Source organism: Xenopus laevis, chromosome 1S, assembly GCF_017654675.1.
Source record: "Xenopus laevis strain J_2021 chromosome 1S, Xenopus_laevis_v10.1, whole genome shotgun sequence".
NCBI lineage: Eukaryota > Metazoa > Chordata > Amphibia > Anura > Pipidae > Xenopus > Xenopus laevis.
In genome coordinates, this window is record NC_054372.1 from 56022840 (window position 1) to 56041986 (window position 19147).

The 19147-nt window shown below is 37.1% G+C and overlaps 1 protein-coding gene across 2 annotated transcripts in view; it reads left to right on the forward strand.

Annotated features, from left to right (window-relative positions):
- mcub.S (mitochondrial calcium uniporter dominant negative beta subunit S homeolog) overlaps positions 1-19147 on the forward strand; it is a 43561-nt gene that overhangs the window by 12398 nt on the left and 12016 nt on the right. For both annotated transcript variants that reach the window (XM_041579593.1, XM_018243347.2), the window contains exon 2: positions 17900-17969. In XM_041579593.1, the coding sequence (XP_041435527.1) occupies positions 17900-17969 (70 nt within the window). The remainder of the gene's footprint in view (positions 1-17899; positions 17970-19147) is intronic.

The following is a 19147-nucleotide window of genomic DNA, read 5'->3' on the forward strand; positions in this document are numbered from 1 at the left end:
CACATATATATACATATATATATATATATACATATATATATATATATATATATATATATATATATATATATATATATATATATATATATATATATATATATATATATAGACAAATACAAGAGTCCTCTGCACTCAACCCATTATCAATATATTTAAGACAGAGACATTTTGTGCATACTGCTACTAAAAAATGCCTTACCCTTTAAACAAAACAGGGATTGTTTGTCCATATATTGCAATATATTTAAGCTGGCCAACTACGTCAAAGTCATCCCATATCTGGCCAGTCCTATGCTTAATTTTCATCTGATTCATTCAGAATTCTATTACTTCATTATACATTTTACAAAGGGACTAAGTTTTACCTGCAACTTACTAGCTGCTTACTAGTAAAACTCCCATACTTGGCTGCCCTTTTATTAGACACCAGTGGGGCACCCCCGCCTAATGGTTTTAAAAATTTGTGGTGAGCACAACTTTCCCTTGTTTGTTTTTGCACCTCACCCCCCTCTACTGCTCCTGTCTTTTATACACCTCATTGTTTCTTTTTGGATGACTATTAACCCTTTTGCCACTTTGGGAACAAAGCACCTTTCCCCTAGATTGAAATAGAATGTATAAACATAGTTTCTATGCTAGTGACATTTTGTTGTGCACAACCTTTTCCTACTGATGTTATTCTTTATGTACAGTAGAACACCCATTTAACATTTTTTAGGGGACCAGAAAAAAATGGTGTAAAGTCAGAGAAATGTATTATGCATTATATATGGATGGGACCACAAAAATGGTATAGCATATGGGGGATAACTTAACATGAGGGTATGTAAAATGGAGGCTACAAATTAGATAATACCAAGTGTTGTCCTGGCAAACAAGAAGTTTGTGTCACTAGTAGAATAGCGATGCTATACATGTGCAACAGTTACTACTTTATATATTTATATAAAAGCTGTTGTTAGGTTTGTGTGGAAACAAAAATATGGGTACAAGTAATTTGTGTGATATGTTTTCTTCCTTGCCTTCCCCCCTGATAAATTTCTGCGGACCTCCATGCCCAAGAATAGAGTTGTAAAATGTCCAGCCCTGGAGCTGTTGGACAACAACTTGTTAGTGTCACAGGTAGTACAAGTTTAAATAGATTTTGTATGAGAGACCATCTACTTTTTGGATACAATTCTTCAACTGGGGAAAAATATCAGCTTGGGGATAGAAATAAAAACATGTATACAGATTTTTTCAAAAAATGCAATTGACTTTTGATCAACAGTCAATAGCTGTAGTTTTGATTGTTAGTAACTATTAGAATTATGTGATACTATTACACCTCGCAATGATATATAGATCTATGTTTGTAACTGTGAGCATATTGTTATTTTTGTGCGTAATGCCACATTCATGTATATTTTTGACAGCTGACAGAATATTTATGTTCTGGGTTTGCACTGAATGACCAAATAAAAGCTCCCAAATATTCACTACAGTTCCTGTTGAAAATTAACTCACTTGTCATTCTTGGAAAAAGGAATAGATACCTGGATGCTCATTAGCATGCACCTCACAGGCCAGATCTGGAAGGCTAACTGCCTGCTAGCCATCTGTTCCAGCTGACTTTTTATTGCAGTTGGTTCCATTTACAAAGCCCAATATTTCACTAGCAAGCTTGTTTAATTATAAATATAAAAATGTTAGACTTTTAAGAAAGCAAGTGGTAATTAGATGTGCAAGTGGAGCAAGTGAAAGCCATCAGGAAAAGGAAAATTGCTCTGCTATTTTTCATTTAAAAGCCATTCAAAATGTTGTACATGCACAGGTTCCTAAATGATCACATATTAATATTAAAATTTGTTTGCTACCTATGAATAGTAACGGTGTTTTTGCATAAAATCTATAAACCTACCAGAGTCAAATGCTAACACCAGGCGTGACAAACAACATCTCCCTGGCTTACAGTGAGGAAATATTACTCGGTTTGGAGATAATAATCCATCACTTCTTCCCTAACATTCTTGCTGATCTCATCTGTAATGCATGAAATATGAGCTGAATTTAATGCTTTAAGAACTGCCTTCTTTAGGAATTAGTGAGAGAATTTTTTTTTACAATTTATCAATTTACAGTGAACTAATATAAAGTAGACCTTTAAGTAAATGCTGTTTTTGTCTTAATTATCTTGATGGATGTACCAAAAAGTCTTTTAAAGGGGAACGGTCGCGAAAATGAAAATATAATATATGCTTCAGCATAATGAAATAGGAAACTTTGTAAATACAATCAATTAAATATTCTGTAGTTTCTGAAATTATCAAGTTTATCTTTCCTTTCTAGTTAGATCCGATATATCTTATAGGGGGCTTCCTTTCCTAGCAGATGTATTAGAGCTCACTCAAATAACTCCAGTACAAACAAAATCCAACAACATATCTGCCTTTTGCACAAATTCTGCATGTAGAGAGACAGGATTTCTGGTTATTTTAATAGAATGAGCTCTAATACATCTTATAGGCAAAAGGAGCCCCCTGTAAGACATATTGGATCTAACTGTCAATGATTATTTGACACTCAACTCATGAAAGAAGAGAGAATGAAGAGAACAGATGCTGAGAGAGGCATAGTGAAGATGAACTTGATTTTTTTTAAAAAAAACTACAGAATTTTTAATTGAGTGTACTTAAAAAGCCTCTTATTTCAGGATGATGAATCTTATATTACATTTTCATTTTAGCGATAGTCCCCCTTTAAGGATGAGTGATGGGTAACAGTAACTGATGCTTTGAGCCTTTATTAACCACTTTCCCATCCTCTTGTGGGGTTCTTCTTAAAGAGTAATAGTTATCAATTACGGAAAAATCACCATTTGCCTTATAGTTATTTGCAAACAGTTATAGTTATGTGCTATATTCTTCCATTCTTTGAAGCTTTGCCAATCAGAGCCGGGCCAACCCGGCCAGGCGCCATAGGCAACCTGGCGGGCCACGGTGCCGGCTCAGTGCGCGCTTGACATGACTGGGGGCAGCTGGGAAATTGACAAAATGTCTAGCCCCATGTCAGATTTCAAAATTGAATATAAAAAAATCTGTTTGCTCTTTTGAGAAATGGATTTCAGTGCAGAATTCTGCTGGAGCAGTACTATTAACTGATTCATTTTGAAAAAAAATTTTTTTCCCATGACAGTATCCCTTTAAGTTCTTTTTTGAGATTAAAAATTATGCTGATGCTTTCAGCTTTTCCATTGGAAAAAGAAAATAAAAGCTTGCCATTTCCTGAAAAGGCAGCAGTTTGATGCATGACAAAGTATGAAGTAATGGAGCTTTATTTAGAAGGAACAACAAGTACAATGCAGTTGTGGATAATATCATTGGAAAGTTTGTGCTTGTATTTTTGGTGATATTTCCTGTTAAAGACATAATAAGCTATAATTAGCATTATAGATGTGTGCTGTTTTGGGGCTGTAATGGGCTAAAGATGGTAATGCTGCTTTTTACTTTGCTTTTTTGACCTTGTTATAAATGTGTTCAATAATCATCCCTGATAGCATGCACAGAATCATTTCTGAGAAGACATTTCGCATCTTATAATTGATTGGTTAGGACGGATGGTTAATATATTATTAATATGGGATGTAATTTATATGTGTGCATCCTACAATATGTGATGATTGGCATAGGCAAACTAGCTTCAACTGTCCCTTGAGTCTCCTCAGTGTGCTCACTGGTGAGATGCTGTGAGGTTTTATTGTTTATTAACAGTTGTCATTGATGCAGAAATACCGTAAGTTATATAAGATCACAGAAATATGGCTATTTTAATACTGCTGGTATCAGAAATCTTGTCTCTTTTCATAAAAGGAATGTTGCAAGCCTTCTTGGAACTAGTAGCCACTTCTTAAGAAGATGTTCTCTTGTTATTCATCAAATTAACTGAAAACTAAATGGATTCAAATATAGTCAAGCAGAAGTTTAGGCAAATCCTGGCCTGTTAAGTGCCTAAGGAACTAGATATAGACTAACTTCTCCTGGACATTTGTCCTTGGCCAGCCTACATTTGAAAATCACCCATGCATTCATGTATGGTTTGCTATTAATGGGAAATCCATTTCAGAGGATACAAACCATTTTCCTGGGTTTGATACTGTTTTATTTCCAGTCTATAGGCCCTTTTGAGTAGAGTGAAGATTTTATAGAAATTGTCTCCATGCCATTTCAGCCAGGGACCAGATTAAGGTATAGGGGTTGAAATTATAGTTAGAAGGCCAACAACTTTTTCCCCTCCTTTTACTTGTAAATGAATCTACATTGTCGGTCTTAATTTGATAATCATAGCGGGTCATATTTGGAATGTCCTGGTACAGCCATTTGGTAGCTTTTTATAGTTGTTTGTATGCCAACATAGGTTCATGACAGATTTTATGGCCTATGTGTCATGCCTAGCAGGGCAAATGTTTCATGAGTCTTTATATATATCCTGTCCCTCAAGTCCTTAAACATTTTTGTCCCATATTTTTTTTTTTAAATCTGCCAAGAAAAGTCATGCAAGCTTTTTTTGTGGCCAAAAAACAGTTATTGGTGTCTGCGCTTATGCTGCAACTTATAATTATTTTAAAAATGGATCAGGCTCATTAACTAACCGTAAGTGATTTGAATGTGGGCAGCAACCCTTCAGCGATTCGCTTTTTTCAGATAGCTCCAGGAAGAACAATGAAAGCAAAAATATGACTGGTTGCCATGGGTACTAGCACTATGCACTATACAGCGGTAGTACATTACCCCAATTGCATCATTATTAGAGACGCTTCCAACTTTCCATTGGAAACAGCGTTTTCATCACTGAGCCTCTGATTTGAGAAATGAACCCAGTTGTCACCTAATTTTTTTTTCAGTGTTCCTAAGTCAGAGTTCTGTGGTCTCACCACTAAAGCAGAACTTGTGTGAAATATCCAGCTCAGGCAAAATGCTCTGCTACAGTCATAGCTTACTCACTGCATTAGTAACAAACCCTATTGGCAACACTTCAGCCATTTATTCATTGGTTGTCATGTTGTATGTTAAGTCCATATACCATGTGTGTGTGTTTTGTCATATATATTAAACCACATCCCCTGTTATGGAAATGGAAAAATATCCATTTTTATACAGAATACAGTGGGAAATAAATTCGGTACAGATGTTAGAACAGCATTGTATGTAGCAGACACCACCTGTCTGCTACATACAATGCTGTTCTAACATCTGTACCCCAGCGGATTCAGAACACTTCACACATCCATTCATGCAACTCTCACATGTAACACCTGTATTTAGGAGTTGCATGACACATTGGATAATCCTATCACAACTACACAGAATCAACACCTCTGTGAATTTCTTCAGATGTCACCCCCTTGAAGAGTTATAATGTGCCATTGTGATTGGATTAGTGGAAGAGTTTATATGTCGAAAACTTCCCACACCAGTCAGTTGAACTGAAGAAGCTGCTTGGATGAGTAGTGAAACGTCTTCATTGATTACTCAGCAAGTCCAGTTGTTTTTAGATTGACCTATATTAATAAAATGGTTTTCACTTTTTATTATTTGTGGATTTTTAGTTATTTCGCTTTTTATTCAGCAGCTCTCCAGTTCAGCCATCTGGTTGATAGGGTCCAAGTTACCCTAGCAACCATGCATTGATTGGAAAAAGAGAATGGACTATGAATAGGAGAGGCCTGAATAGAAAGATGAGTAAAAAAAAAATTGCAATAACAATACATTTGTAGCCTTACAGAGCATTTGTTTTTTACATGGGGTCAGTGACCCCAATTTGAAAGCTGGAAAGAATCAGAAGAAGAAGGCAAATATTTCAAAAACTATAAGAAAGAAAAAAATGAAGACCAATTGAAAAGTTGCTTAGAATTAGCCATTCTATAACATACTAAAAGTTAACTTAAATGTGAACCACCCCTTTAAGGTATATTATATCATGACTTTAGCAATTTGATTTTAATTTTTTTTAGAGACCAACGGGGTTATGAAATAAAAGTCAGTAACAGAAAAACTATTAAAGTTATGCCTTTGCGGGAACAAATTTTGCCTTGCTTTTGTGAACCTGGAAACTGTTTAGCTTCCACAGTGGAAGACCGTTTGCGAATTTTATAGTTTGCGCCAATGCGCAGCAATGTAATAAAACTTACTGAAAAAGTCGTTGTGTTTGTTTCAAAAGATTACGACACCTTCAAGCACTTCTTAAGAGTGCGCAATTATAATTCGCAATGCAATGGCAGTTTAAGGAACAATATTACATTGCGAGATGTGGATTTTTAGTCTTATTGGTGTGAATTGTTTTGCTCTTTGTGGGAATTACATTCCCCCCGCTAGTGTTATAGGCCATAATAATGTCATTTTTGCTGAGGGTCAGTCTCCAGGTAGAAATATTATAGAAAAAAATGGTCCTTTACATGCATTATGTTTGCAGCAAATATCATATGTTCTTCTTATGGAATCAGTTATTTGAGTGAGCTCAAATACAGTACATCTGCTAGAATAAATGCATTGTAAGACACATTAGAGCAGTGATCCCCAACCAGTAACTCGTGAGCAACATGTTGCTCTCCAACTCCTTGGATGTTGCTCCCAGTGGTCTCAAAGCAGTTGCTTATTTTCAAATTCCAGGCTTGAAGGCAAGTTTTGGTTGTATAAAAACCAGAGCCTCAATGTAGTTTGACAATCCACATAGGGGCTACCAATAGCCAATCACAGCACTTATTTGACAACCCAAGAACATTTTTTATGCTAGTGTTGCTCCCCAACTCCTTTTATTTCTGAATGTTGCTCGCGGGTTCAAAAGGTTGGCGATCCCTGCATTAGAGAATGCCAGTAAGCGTCTTTTTTCATCCAATGTGTAAAACAATAGCTAAAATCTACATTTGAAGTAGGGATGTACCGAATCCAGGATTCAGTTCGGGATTCAGCCAGGATTCTGACTTTTTCGGATTTGGCTGAACTGAATCCTAATTTGCATATGCAAATTAGGGGGCGGGGAGGGAAATTGCCTGACTTTTTGTCTCAAAGCAAAGAAGTAAAATGTTTTCCTCTTCCCACCCCTAGTTTGCATATGCAAATTAGGATTTAGTTTGGTATTCGGCCAAATCTTTCGCAAAGGATTCGGGGGTCCGGCCGAATCCAAAATATTGGAACAATTTGGCAGAAAGCCTCTCTGCACAGAGTAAAATATATATGGCTTTTTTGTTTAAAAACGATTTAGTATTAGTTTTGTATGTAGAAATGCTTCCACTAACCTGCCCTCACACTACTACATAGGCAGGCTGCTAAACTGTGATGATGCATATTAAAAACATTAAAGAAACTGAAGTGTTGATATGTGACTTATGCATACGCTAAATATGTTTTATTTTTTGCAACAAACCCCCCTAAACCTCATTGGTAGTGGCAGTGCCAGGTGGGCTGGTTCCTTATTATGTTTAGGTTTCAGTATTCCTGCAGTATAGTTTTACAATCTCAGGTTAGAACAACATTATATAAGAATCCTGTATGTGAAATGGCCTGGAAATTTTATGTAACATGCTGTGTATGGTGCAGGGGTGTAGTACAACCTGTCTTGGTGTTTTTCCCCCAGCACTAGGGATCCCATGGGTATCTTGCTCCTTGACACTTTGTCTGCTCCTGAGCTCACCCACTCATGTTCCTGTCTGGCAGCTTGATCACCGCAAGAGTACTAACCCCAACTACTCTCCTTGTTGGAGCCAGAAAGCTACTCACTACATAAACTGCCACTAACGTTCTTTTTTTTTTTTGCTCTAGCCCAGGCTTTAGTTTTTATTTTAGTTTTACCCTCAAGGTTAGTCTGGATACAGCTCAAATTATGAACAAAACCCAGAATATAAATTTTATTTACAAATATACAAAGACAAAGCAAAGTCCTGTTTGGAAATACAGATTATAGTCTCACTCATCACCCGAATCAGCAGCAACTGCCACTAACTTTCACTCTTAGAGCAACTATAACCAGAACTTCTACCTCTAACTAAACTTTCCCTAACTGGGCCTGACACAAGCTCAGACCCAATCCTGTACCCACCTTCCCGCAAGGTGGGATCCAGGAAAAGAGCCCTGGGCATGTGTGTGCTCTCCCTTTAATTATACTGCCACCTTCTGGGCAAACCATGAACTAGATCAAATTACTGTTAACCCCAGGAAAGGGAAATAGCTGCCTGGGGTGAATCAAAGGACCACTTTACAAGAAAACTGCCTGAAAAAAATGGCCAAAAGGGGGTCACATTGCTAATGCAGAGAGCGCTATTGTGCTTGCTGCACTAGCAGAGCTGAATTTCCGGTTTAAAAACTGAAAATTCTGATCTTAAAGGGGTTGTTCACTTTCCAAACATTTTTTTCAGTTCAGTTGTTTTCAGATTGTTCTCACCTGGCCTCATGGCAGGAGCTGTATGATCTCAGATCTATATATTGATACTTTCACCATAACCACTTCTTATTGTATTCAAACTGTCACCTACCAAATGTGCCCAGTTTCCATGTAAGTGCCTGTTTTATTTGTTTTTTTATTAGATTTTTGTTTGTTTTTTTCATTTTGAAAATGAAAACCTTTAAATAAACTATTTCTGTATGGTTTTGGGGAGCATGAGCAGCTGATGAACTTTATTGGGTAAAATACTGCTCTGTGAGACACTAATGATGCCCATTTATCAAAGTCCGAATTTATCTCAATACTTTCTGAAAAAAACTCAGACGAAATCCGCACAGTTTTTTTCGCCTTCTTTATTAATACTGTACACTTTAACAAAAAATTTTGTTTGCGGGAAAAAAACCCGAAAAAATAATGAAAAACACGAATCGTTTGGATTTTTCACCGGAAACCGAGAAATCTTCAGATTATTGCACTTAACCAAACACAGATCAAAAAAATCTTTGGGACTTGGGTCTGAGATGCCGGCTTTTCAGATTCTGACTTTTTCCATCCTCGGGGTATACATTTTTTTTTTTTACAAAACATTTGGATGTAATGGGTTTCATCCTTCGATACAAGGTACATTTTAGCCAACAATGATTGAGGTTTCTGCTTAGTTAGGCCAGTAAAAAGTGTTACTTGAAAAAATGCACAGTGCAAGTGTTTTCCTCTGTGGACAGTTAAGATATGCTTAGTGAACACATTTCTACAACCGCCAGCAGAAAATAATGCATACATGTTGTTTACACTAGCGTGCAGTGAATTCATTACAATGAAGCTATTTTGCCAATCACTGCACTTAGTAATTGAAATGGCAATTTTCTATTTAGGATTATCCACTGGCAAATACTACTAGGAAAGTATATTTTTATAAAAATGTTTTTTTAGATAAAGCATTATTTTACATATGGGTTTTATGCAATATATTATTATACAGATCTGCATTGTTCGGTGGTAGCGTCAAGGAAAGCATTTTTCAGTAAAGAGAAGGGGTAATTTATTGTGACCCCTTTGGTAGCTTTAAACAGTTTGTTTCTTTCTTACTTTTCACCCTGCCCCGCCTTTATAAATGACTTTTTATTTATCTTTTCTCTTGCCTTACTAAGTCAGCAATCCCAGAATGGATTTGGGGATGGTTTGTACTGGACTTTGGTCTTTATTACCTTGAACATGGCCCAATAGTCATTCCATTAGTGTAAGAAAAGAAACTACAGGTATAAAACCCATTATCCAGAATGCGCGGGACCTGGGGTTTTCCAGATAATGGATCTTTTCGTAATGTGGATCTTCATATCTTAAGTCTGCTAGAAAATCATGTAAATATTCTATAAACTGGTTTTACTTCCAATAAGGATTAATTATATCTTATTTTGGATCAAGTACAAGCTACTGTTTTATTATTACATACAAAAAGGAAATCATTTTAAAAAAAAAATTGGATTATTTGATTATAATGGAGTCTATAGGAGATGGCCTTTTTCCGTAATTCGGAGCTTTCTGGATAATGGATTCCATACCTGTACTAACTGATGTTGCATAGATGATTGTAATATAAATCATTTTTGCATGGATAACTAAAGCAATGCAAATATTTCTTGACTGGAGCTGCTGCAGTATTGAATAGTATTTGAAGATGAAAATGAACATCAGTAAAAAATGTAGTATTGCAGTAGTTTATCAGCATCATTCAGGCCTCTCTTTAATTCAGAGAATGCACACATGACACCACAGCATGTTACTGCATATCTGTATATATATTACATGGATATTATGAATCACAGCAGTTTATGGTTGTTACCCTCAATGTTTGTTACTTCTTCCACCCAACAATAACATTTATTAACATAAAAAGGAATTCTACTATTGTGGATCCAAACTACAAGTCTGTTCTGTAAAACAAGCACTGTTCTTACTTTATAGAAAAACCAGAGTGAACAGGGCACACCAGTGTAGCAAAAAGGGATATTTTATTACATGATTAAAAAGCACAGGCAAAAACCCAACTGGTTTCAACCCCTAGAAATGGAATTTTAATCATGGGAACATGCAAAAAATCAAAAATGCAGGTTACTTGTTCTTTGTGGCAGCATCTAGTGCAGTATGGCTGCATTTGTGGCTCTGCGACTACACTGATTGGATGACTTGGGGTTGCAGTTTCTTCCATTTCTGCTTTTTAAAGGAACAGTTCAGTGTAAAAATAAAAAGTGTGCAAAATAAAAAAATGTTTCTAATATAGTTAGTTAGCCAAAAATGTAATCTATAAAGACTGGAGTGAGTGGATGTCTAACAAGAGAACAGAACACTACTTCCTGCTTTTGAGCTCCCTAACTCTGAGTTAGTCAGCGACTTTAAGGGGGGCCACATGGGACATAACTGTTCATTGAGTTTGCAATTGATCCTCCACATTCAGCTCAGAATCAAAAGCAAGTTATGAACCATGTGCCCCCCCCCCGTCAACTCACTGATTGGTTACTGCCTGGTAATCAATCAGAGGAAACAAGAGAGCTGAAAAGCAGGATGTAGTGTTCTGGCTATTATGTTAGACATCCAGTCACTCCAGCCTTTATACATTACATTTTTGGCTTACTAACTATATTTAAAAAAAATTTTTTTATTTTGCACAGCCTATTTACCCAGTTTTTATTTTTATACTGCACAATTCATTTAACAGTTTCCCTTCTTACACTACATTTAGTTTTCATATAGGACAAGTGTCAGCCACAGGGGTTCCCACAAGAAATAAACATATTTGTAGCCTGTGCCACTATTGCTTCTATACACCAGCAAGAGAGATACTGGCCTCGCTGAGACCTTGGAGACAATTGCAAGAGTTTTGTGTCTCAAAATATTTGAGCAAAAATTGTCTGTAAATGGGAGGGTAATCAGTAATCACTAACATAACATAGTCTAGCACAGCTGCCTTTTAAAAGATATGGAGCACTTTTCTATTCTTAGTTTGCTGAGATTTTAGCAGTTTTGGATTTGTAATATACAGGTGTCTGTTCAACAGTGCACTTTGATGTAAGATCGTCTTACCCTGCCTATACACTGTCTATGTATATATATGTGTATATATATATATATATATATATATGTATATATGTGTATGTATATGTATGTATGTATGTATGTGTATGTATGTGTGTATGTATATGTATGTGTATATATACACATATAACTAGATAGGTGCACAAAAATTCATATCTATAAAACAAAAAAAACTTCCGCACACATAGGTCTTGATAAGTGAAAAAAAGCTGGTAGATTTATTTCAACGTTTCGGCTTACAAACTCAAGCCGTCATCAGGCTTGAGTTTGTAAGCCGAAACGTTGAAATAAATCTACCAGCTTTTTTTTACTTATCAAGACCTATGTGTGCGGAAGTTTTTTTTGTTATATATATAGTTAGGCATATCAGTTAGGCACTTATGAACAAACTCTTGACCAGAACCTGATTCTAGATCCAAAGAAAAACACCAAGCCGTTTAGAGGGAACGGAGACTTTCTCAGTATTTTCCTTTGAACAAATACACCACTAATTTTACATTTATCTAAAAAAACACCATCAGCTTGTTAAGGCTGAACAGGAATGTTATTGTTTTAATTGTTTCTGCCACAGGGCCACGATCCTTAGCTCTGGATAAAAACGTTAGGGCTCAGTTATGAATCACTACTTCACTTGCAGTTGCACAAAGATGAATGCAGACATTGCACGAACTTTAAGATATCCTCTATCTGTAATACAGGTGACACAATCTTGGAATTTTAGTTTTTAAGCATTTCACACATCGTGTGCAGAAAAAACTGGTCTTTGGTAGGGGGTAGAATTGACCTCAGGCTTTGGAGCCGAAAGCCAATAAAACATTTTTTGCCCTTGGACATTGTGAATTCTACTGTCCAGTAGCCGGACCTAGAATTGTCATGGTGCAAACCTGCTGCTGTGTTCTTGCTATTTTGCTTTAAAATACAGGTATTCAGGGAATGAATGAGAAAGGAGCAAATATCTGTAAGCAGTCGTGATTTATCAACCTGCAAAGATATATATGCCAGGGCAAGACCTCTATAATGAATAGAGCACTGCCTGGCTGAGCACAATTAGTTGGTTTTATGCTGAAAACAGTAAATCACTCAGGACTGAACTTTTTCACAAATCAGACCCATATGTTGTTCCTTTCACTCTACTGTGATTCTTTATTAACCCATCCTGTAAACTGGACAAAAAATCAATTGGAGGCAGGCAGAAAATATAATGGAATCTTGTCCTTAAAAACTGCCCTTTTAAAAAGTAGTCTTCCTGGTCACGTCTCTGTATTTGTCTGATTGCTCAGCGGGGAGATCAATGTAGTTCAGTAAGTTTAGAACCTGAGCAACAGAAATATGGTTCACAGATTTATTTAGATGATACAATAATATTACACGGGCATTAAAAAAAAAAATAATGCATGAAATGCAGAGAGAGTGAGGTACTTGTAGACTGTATTTGCAGTAATAGCTGTGTTTGTACATCCTATACAGAATATGTAACTGTATCTGCTGATGGCTCTCTGCCCTGTGCCTTCTCCTGAGGCAGCGGTACAAGTAAGTGGAGTTGTTGGAAACTGATATCCCAGAAGCAATTTGCTGCATGAACTGAATTCCCACATGAATTGCAGTTGTTTCAGGACAAAAAGCTTGACATTTTGGTGCTGCTTCTGATTTCTGACTATGCAGTTTGTCTCTGCCAAGGTTTTATTGAATTAGAACAGTTCTCTGGTATCAAGGCTGGTAAATTAATATTCTGTGAATAATGATCGAATGTCATAATGTGTAAAAGAAGCGTTCCTGGCTGTAATATATTTATGGATTATTATGGTTTAAATGTTGATATCAGCTAGCTCTGCTGTTTGCAGTGTCTCCCAGAAACACAGTTTTTATCAGGGTTGGACTGTCCCACTGGATTACCAAATCTTGGTGGACCCCAGGCTGGTCCAGGGACCATTTTTTCCAAGATGCACCACCACTTAATGCCCCAAGAGGCTGCCGCAATGCCAATCTGTCTTCCTCCCCTACTTGATTTTATTGTTGCGAACTAGGTTTTAGATGCCAAACGGTTTCTTATTTACAGACACCGGTTCAGAAAAAATACCTCAATTAACAAAGCTTTTTTCCATTGGAGTTTCTTAATTCAGAAGGTTTCCTTCATGATTGCTCAAGCTGAAACGTCCTAAATCTCCCCTTGGTGTATTGTCCACTATCAGAATTCTCATGTTGAGCTCCCTTTTTCTTATGTTCTGGGTCAAACTATTTTTAAAGTTGCCATTACTGCCTTGATAGAAATTGCTTGGATACTGATGCTGTGCCTTGAGAACTTTAAAGGTGGCCATATACAGAGATCAGCTCGTTTGGCGATGTTGCCAAACGAGCAGCTCTCTCCTCGATATGATCACCTTGAGGTGGTGATATTGGACTGAGCCGATCATGGGCTCTAGGGCCCAATAATCAAATCATAATGCAGCCAATATGGACAGTCGCATCAACGAACAGATGCGGTCAACGACAGGATTTTTAGCCCTGCCCAATTAACGTCTAACCAACTTTCGGCCAGATATTGATAGGTGAAGCCTGTCGGAAGGCCCCACACACGGGCCAATAAGCTGCCAACTCGGTCTGTCTGCAGCTTTTATCGGCCTGTGTATGGCCATCTTAAAAATACATGTGCCCTGCACTATCCTTTTTTTTTTCTGGGCTACTAAAATGAAAATCCATATTGGTCCATTTTATGTGAAAGCTCCTTAACTTTGGTTGAAGTTGTTTGGTATCTGTCAAACCACAGAGGAAACACTATTGAGTTGATAAATGTTAACGGAAAGTCTAATCACTGTCTGTCTTTAAATAAAGTTCAGCAGAAATACATGGGGTTTCTGCAAAAGATCTTTACTGATACCTGTTTTCCATATACAGTTTGTTACCAAATCAAATGGAAGTTGTGCTGCATGCCCAATAAATATCCATCACAAGGTACAGACACTGCACTTTCTGGCTGCTCTATAGCTGGTAATAACAGAGTTGATCTGGACCTGCCATCTGTACTGTCATGTGAGAGTATTAAGGGGCTTGCACAGGGGTGTATCTGGAGAGGAAGCAGACTGGTTTCGGGGAGGGGGGGGCAGGAGTGTAGTGGAGCCCAGGACCTAATAAATATCTATGTATATTGGTTGAATTTGCTGTAGGCCCAGAAATATCTAGTCACAGGGCTCACTCTTGCCCAAAGGAAATGAAACCTATTATATAATACAGGCCCATTTTGCAGGATTAAGGCCTACAAAAGATCTTTAAGGTCTCATTTTGTGAAGGGGGTCATAGATATTGTTCTGTAATATTTGCAATGTAATATTTTTCATGTAATGTTGCCTGCAAATGTGAGGTATATTGCCTCACATGAAAGTAGAGAACTGATCTAGAATACTGTTTTAGCCCATTAAGTCTTAGTTCAAAAAGTATCTTATTTTAAGGCTGAGCTATGGTAGTGGCCAAATACAGTATCCAGTATACTTATGCCCAGGGGGGTGTTACAATTGTGGAGTAATTCAGAGAAGTATCTGACACTTTTGGCCAGTCCTGTTGGGTCACATCTGGCCTAGACAATGTAGTGAATTCGTAGTGAATGGTACTGCTTTAAGTGTTAAAATGCTGATATCGGAATCACTCTGGACAGCAGGTTACTGACAGGTTTTTAACACACAAATGAAATCTAAAATATATATAAGGAATTAACTCTTGTTGTAGGTACATGAACCGTATCATAGACTTACTGTAGAGAGAAAGAAGAGAGAAGAGATTCAAGAACTCATTTTACCAGCAAGTCATGCACCTGCTATCATTATCCTACATAATGGTTTCATAAAATACAGATTGTTTCATTTTATTAAGAACATTGCATGTCTGACTGACTACTCTGCCATAAACTCCATGTACTGGTTAGGTCCCTTCTATTGTAATGGACCATTAGCCTTTCTAATAACCTGCTTTGATTCTGGGAACAACTGCTGCTAAAATGCTTTACTCTGTATAGAGTTTACATCAACATTAAAAGGAAACAAGTGCCTTCAATGCTGAGATCTTCAGTGTATGAAAAGACAGAACATATAAAAATTTTCATAAATACAAAAACAAGATCAATTCTCTTTCTGCTGTATTTTGTATATTAAACATAAACATGAACTTACTGCACCACAAGCCTAATTAAACAAATGATTTATGTTTTCAAAGTTGGCCACAGGGAGTCACCATCTTGTAATTTTGTTGAACATCTTTGCAAGACCAAGACTGAGCACATGCTCAGTGTGGTCTGGGCTGCTTAGAGATCATAAAGAGAGGTCATAAATTATCAAAACAGCACAAGTCAAATAATATCTGCCAATAGCAAGACTGATTAATAATCAGAATAGGCAGACTGCACTGGGTCCTGTGCTGTCATGTAATCTAATGTGTTTTTTATAGTTTTTGTATTGTTTAATACAAACTTTCTCCAACTCTGCAGAACCAGTGGCTCTACCAAAATAATCCTCCAAATAGAATCCCAGTTTATCTGTTTAAATCTGGCTCCATGATCTTTGTCCCTGCAGCTGGAGTTGAAAACAGTAAAGGGGATGTAAAGGTAATAATAAAATCCAATACAAATCTCTACACAGTCGCTGACTGCTCTACAGGGAAACAAACAAAGTTGCTTGAGTTCTGCATGGCTGGGAAGTAAGGTGGGGGCTCCCCCTGCTGTTCATAAGTATGATTCTTTCCCTGCAGAGCAGTTAGGGACTGTCTGACAATTCCTATCCACAGCAGTAAATGAATATTCAAATTCTTAAAGGGCCAGAGTATGATAAAAAGAAAACTCTAATCGAGTTTGGATAATTCCCTAGTCGAATTTTAACATTTAGAATACGAATTTTCAATTTGACCCTGAATAAATCTGCCCCTGTATCTCTTGCATTGTGAAGGGCTTCTAGGCTCCTTTTAGCCCATCTCATCCTTACCAGGTCAGTTTGTCTGCTAGCACTGATGGAGAATTTTTATTGAAGTCTTTAGATTTGTGAGATCACGTGGTTATTTATTATTTTATTTATTTATTTATCCTCCTTGTTATAGAGGAATAAACTTACTTTTAATAAAGCGAAGAAGGATCTGCATTATAGGGAATCTGACAATCTTTAAGAATAAAATGAAGAATTTCCGATTTTGATCACATCTTTTAGTAGGCAGTTTGGATAAATTTAAGAGTATTGACAAAAACTTGCCAGTCTTATATTATATAATGACCCAAAACATAAAGAAGTTTTAAGTGAAGGCTGCAGCTCGATAGTATTTATTATCACAAGGTACCTTGGATATTTACTTTGGAGACGAGTTGCAATGTTTTATTCAAAATGTTTGAATTCAAAATTTTTGAACAGTCGATTTGATACAATATTTGTTATGAGTCAGCTTGTGACGATCGATCTGCATTAAACTTGGTTTCTAGTGGCATTGTTACATTGTGTTTATTAAGCTGTATACATTGTTGTCTACCTCTTTTATTGGAGTGTTACTGTTTATTTTTACTAGCATACAGTATGTGCCACTTCTTACTATAGCTATTTTACTATTTCTTAATTAGCAGGCTTTTTTCATGTTGCTAGTAAATGCTCTATGTTAATGGGATTTTAAAGGGCTAATTTTTCTGGATTGGATTGGGTCATCCAATTTCATTTCCAATTTCAATTTCTTTGTAGCAGCTTTTCAAAATTTTAACACTGGAGCCTATGATTACATCTCGGCAAACACGAAACTCGTCAGGCAATGGCGCTTCTTAACAATATGAAATTAAATGGGGAGACAGCAATCCCCTAATTTGGATCTTTCTGGATAATGGGTTTCCGGATAACAGATCCCATACCTTTATTAGTCCACATGACTTTGTTGCGGGTTTCTTTAGCTGTGACATTTACTAAAGGCTTGCATGCTGGACACATGCACTTTATTGCAGGTCATTTATCTTTCAATTCTATGAATGGAACCAGACTGAAAGATACTCTTTCTTATGCAGCTCCGTGTTAAAGGACAGAAAAGATGTTTGATGCTAACACAGGGTAAAGTCACTTTCTGTTTTAAATCGCCAGTAATACGCAAAAACAATGGGTGTCAGATATGTTTTTATTCCAGTAACAGTAACCTAGTAGTTTTTTGTTTATGTAACTGGAATAAAATATAAAAATGTGTTTAGAAAAACGTGTGGTTAGAAAAACTTTTTAAAATCTTTAAAACTCTGTAAATGTTTGTTTTCTGCCATTTAATGAACATGAAAAACAAAAGCTCAGAAGTAAAATGTCACAATTTTTATTTCAAGGCTGAGGTTTTAAATGATTTGGACTGCAGCAACAAAGTGGATCATATGAAGCTATAGCTCCAGCTTTATTGTATTTTTCTTTTCCAGATCAGATGTCTAACGGGAAATCTTCGTTTAAGCTCGGCGGTGTTTTACAGCACACAGTCACCCTCTAGTGGTGAGTTTAAATATACTAATCTGAGTACAGTACTATTAGATGAATGCATTGCCTCATGCACATTACTATAAACGTTTCTCTGGCAGAGAAACTGCAAAGTCTCTGGCATGAGAATAACATAAGATAATGATTATCTCCAGTCCTACAGTCCTATATAACACTACTTAGTACTGATCTAAGTCGTTAGCTGATCTATATATGATCAGCTTTATTGAAAAAGATTATAGTTATTGTTATGCTTGAATAGGGTAATGTGTTTCCTAGAATTCATTTAACCATATCTCTTAATTTATAGCTGAGATTCTGTTGACCTATAAAGATAAGCAGAATCAATGCTATAAAAGAAGAGCATTCTATCACAAATGTTCTATATCTTATTTTGAGCCCACCATGTGCCATCACTTAAAGGGGATACACACCCACAGCATATATATATATATGCATTTGTAAATATACATTTTCATTTAAAAAAAAAACTATTTTTACTTTTGTGTTTTCGTGTTTTCGTACTGTAATCTGCTCCTTGTGTGGGCATGGGAGCACATTCTCTGTTCTCAGCCTGCAAAGAAAACACAGGTGGAGGCACAGCCCTGCTATTCTTACAGCTTAGAGAGAGAGGCACAAATATTGTGCATTAGGCTTCTCACTAGTAACTTCACTGCATGGGGTGTGCTGTGTTCCTTGGGTATTTTATCCCTGTGCTGAGTTCTGGAGGGGTAAATACTATCATTAAAGGAACAGTAACACTAACAAATTAGAGTATTTTAAAGGAATAACAATACACTGTACGTTTGGCCTGCGCTGGTAAAACTGGTGTGTTTGGTTCAGAAACACAACTATAGTTTTTATAAACAAGCTGCTGTATAGTCACAGGGGCAGGGTCAGACTGCGGGGGGTCAGGGCTCATCAAGGCTGACAAATCAGGGCCTGCCATGGGCGTCCCCCCAATAACAGGACCCCCACTGCTCCCCCCTTGTAGCAGGGACCTGCCGCTCCCCCCTTTCAGTGACAAGCTCCCCCCCCCCCACTGTCCCAGTCTCCGGGCTCCCGTTCCCCCGCATACCTGCATCATGCCTTCCACATGCGATTGGGCAGGGGGAGGTCAGGAGCACCAGTTATGTCTAGCGATGCGGTCTGGGCCGGCTGCAGGGGCACAACCATTCAAAGCTGAAAAAGGA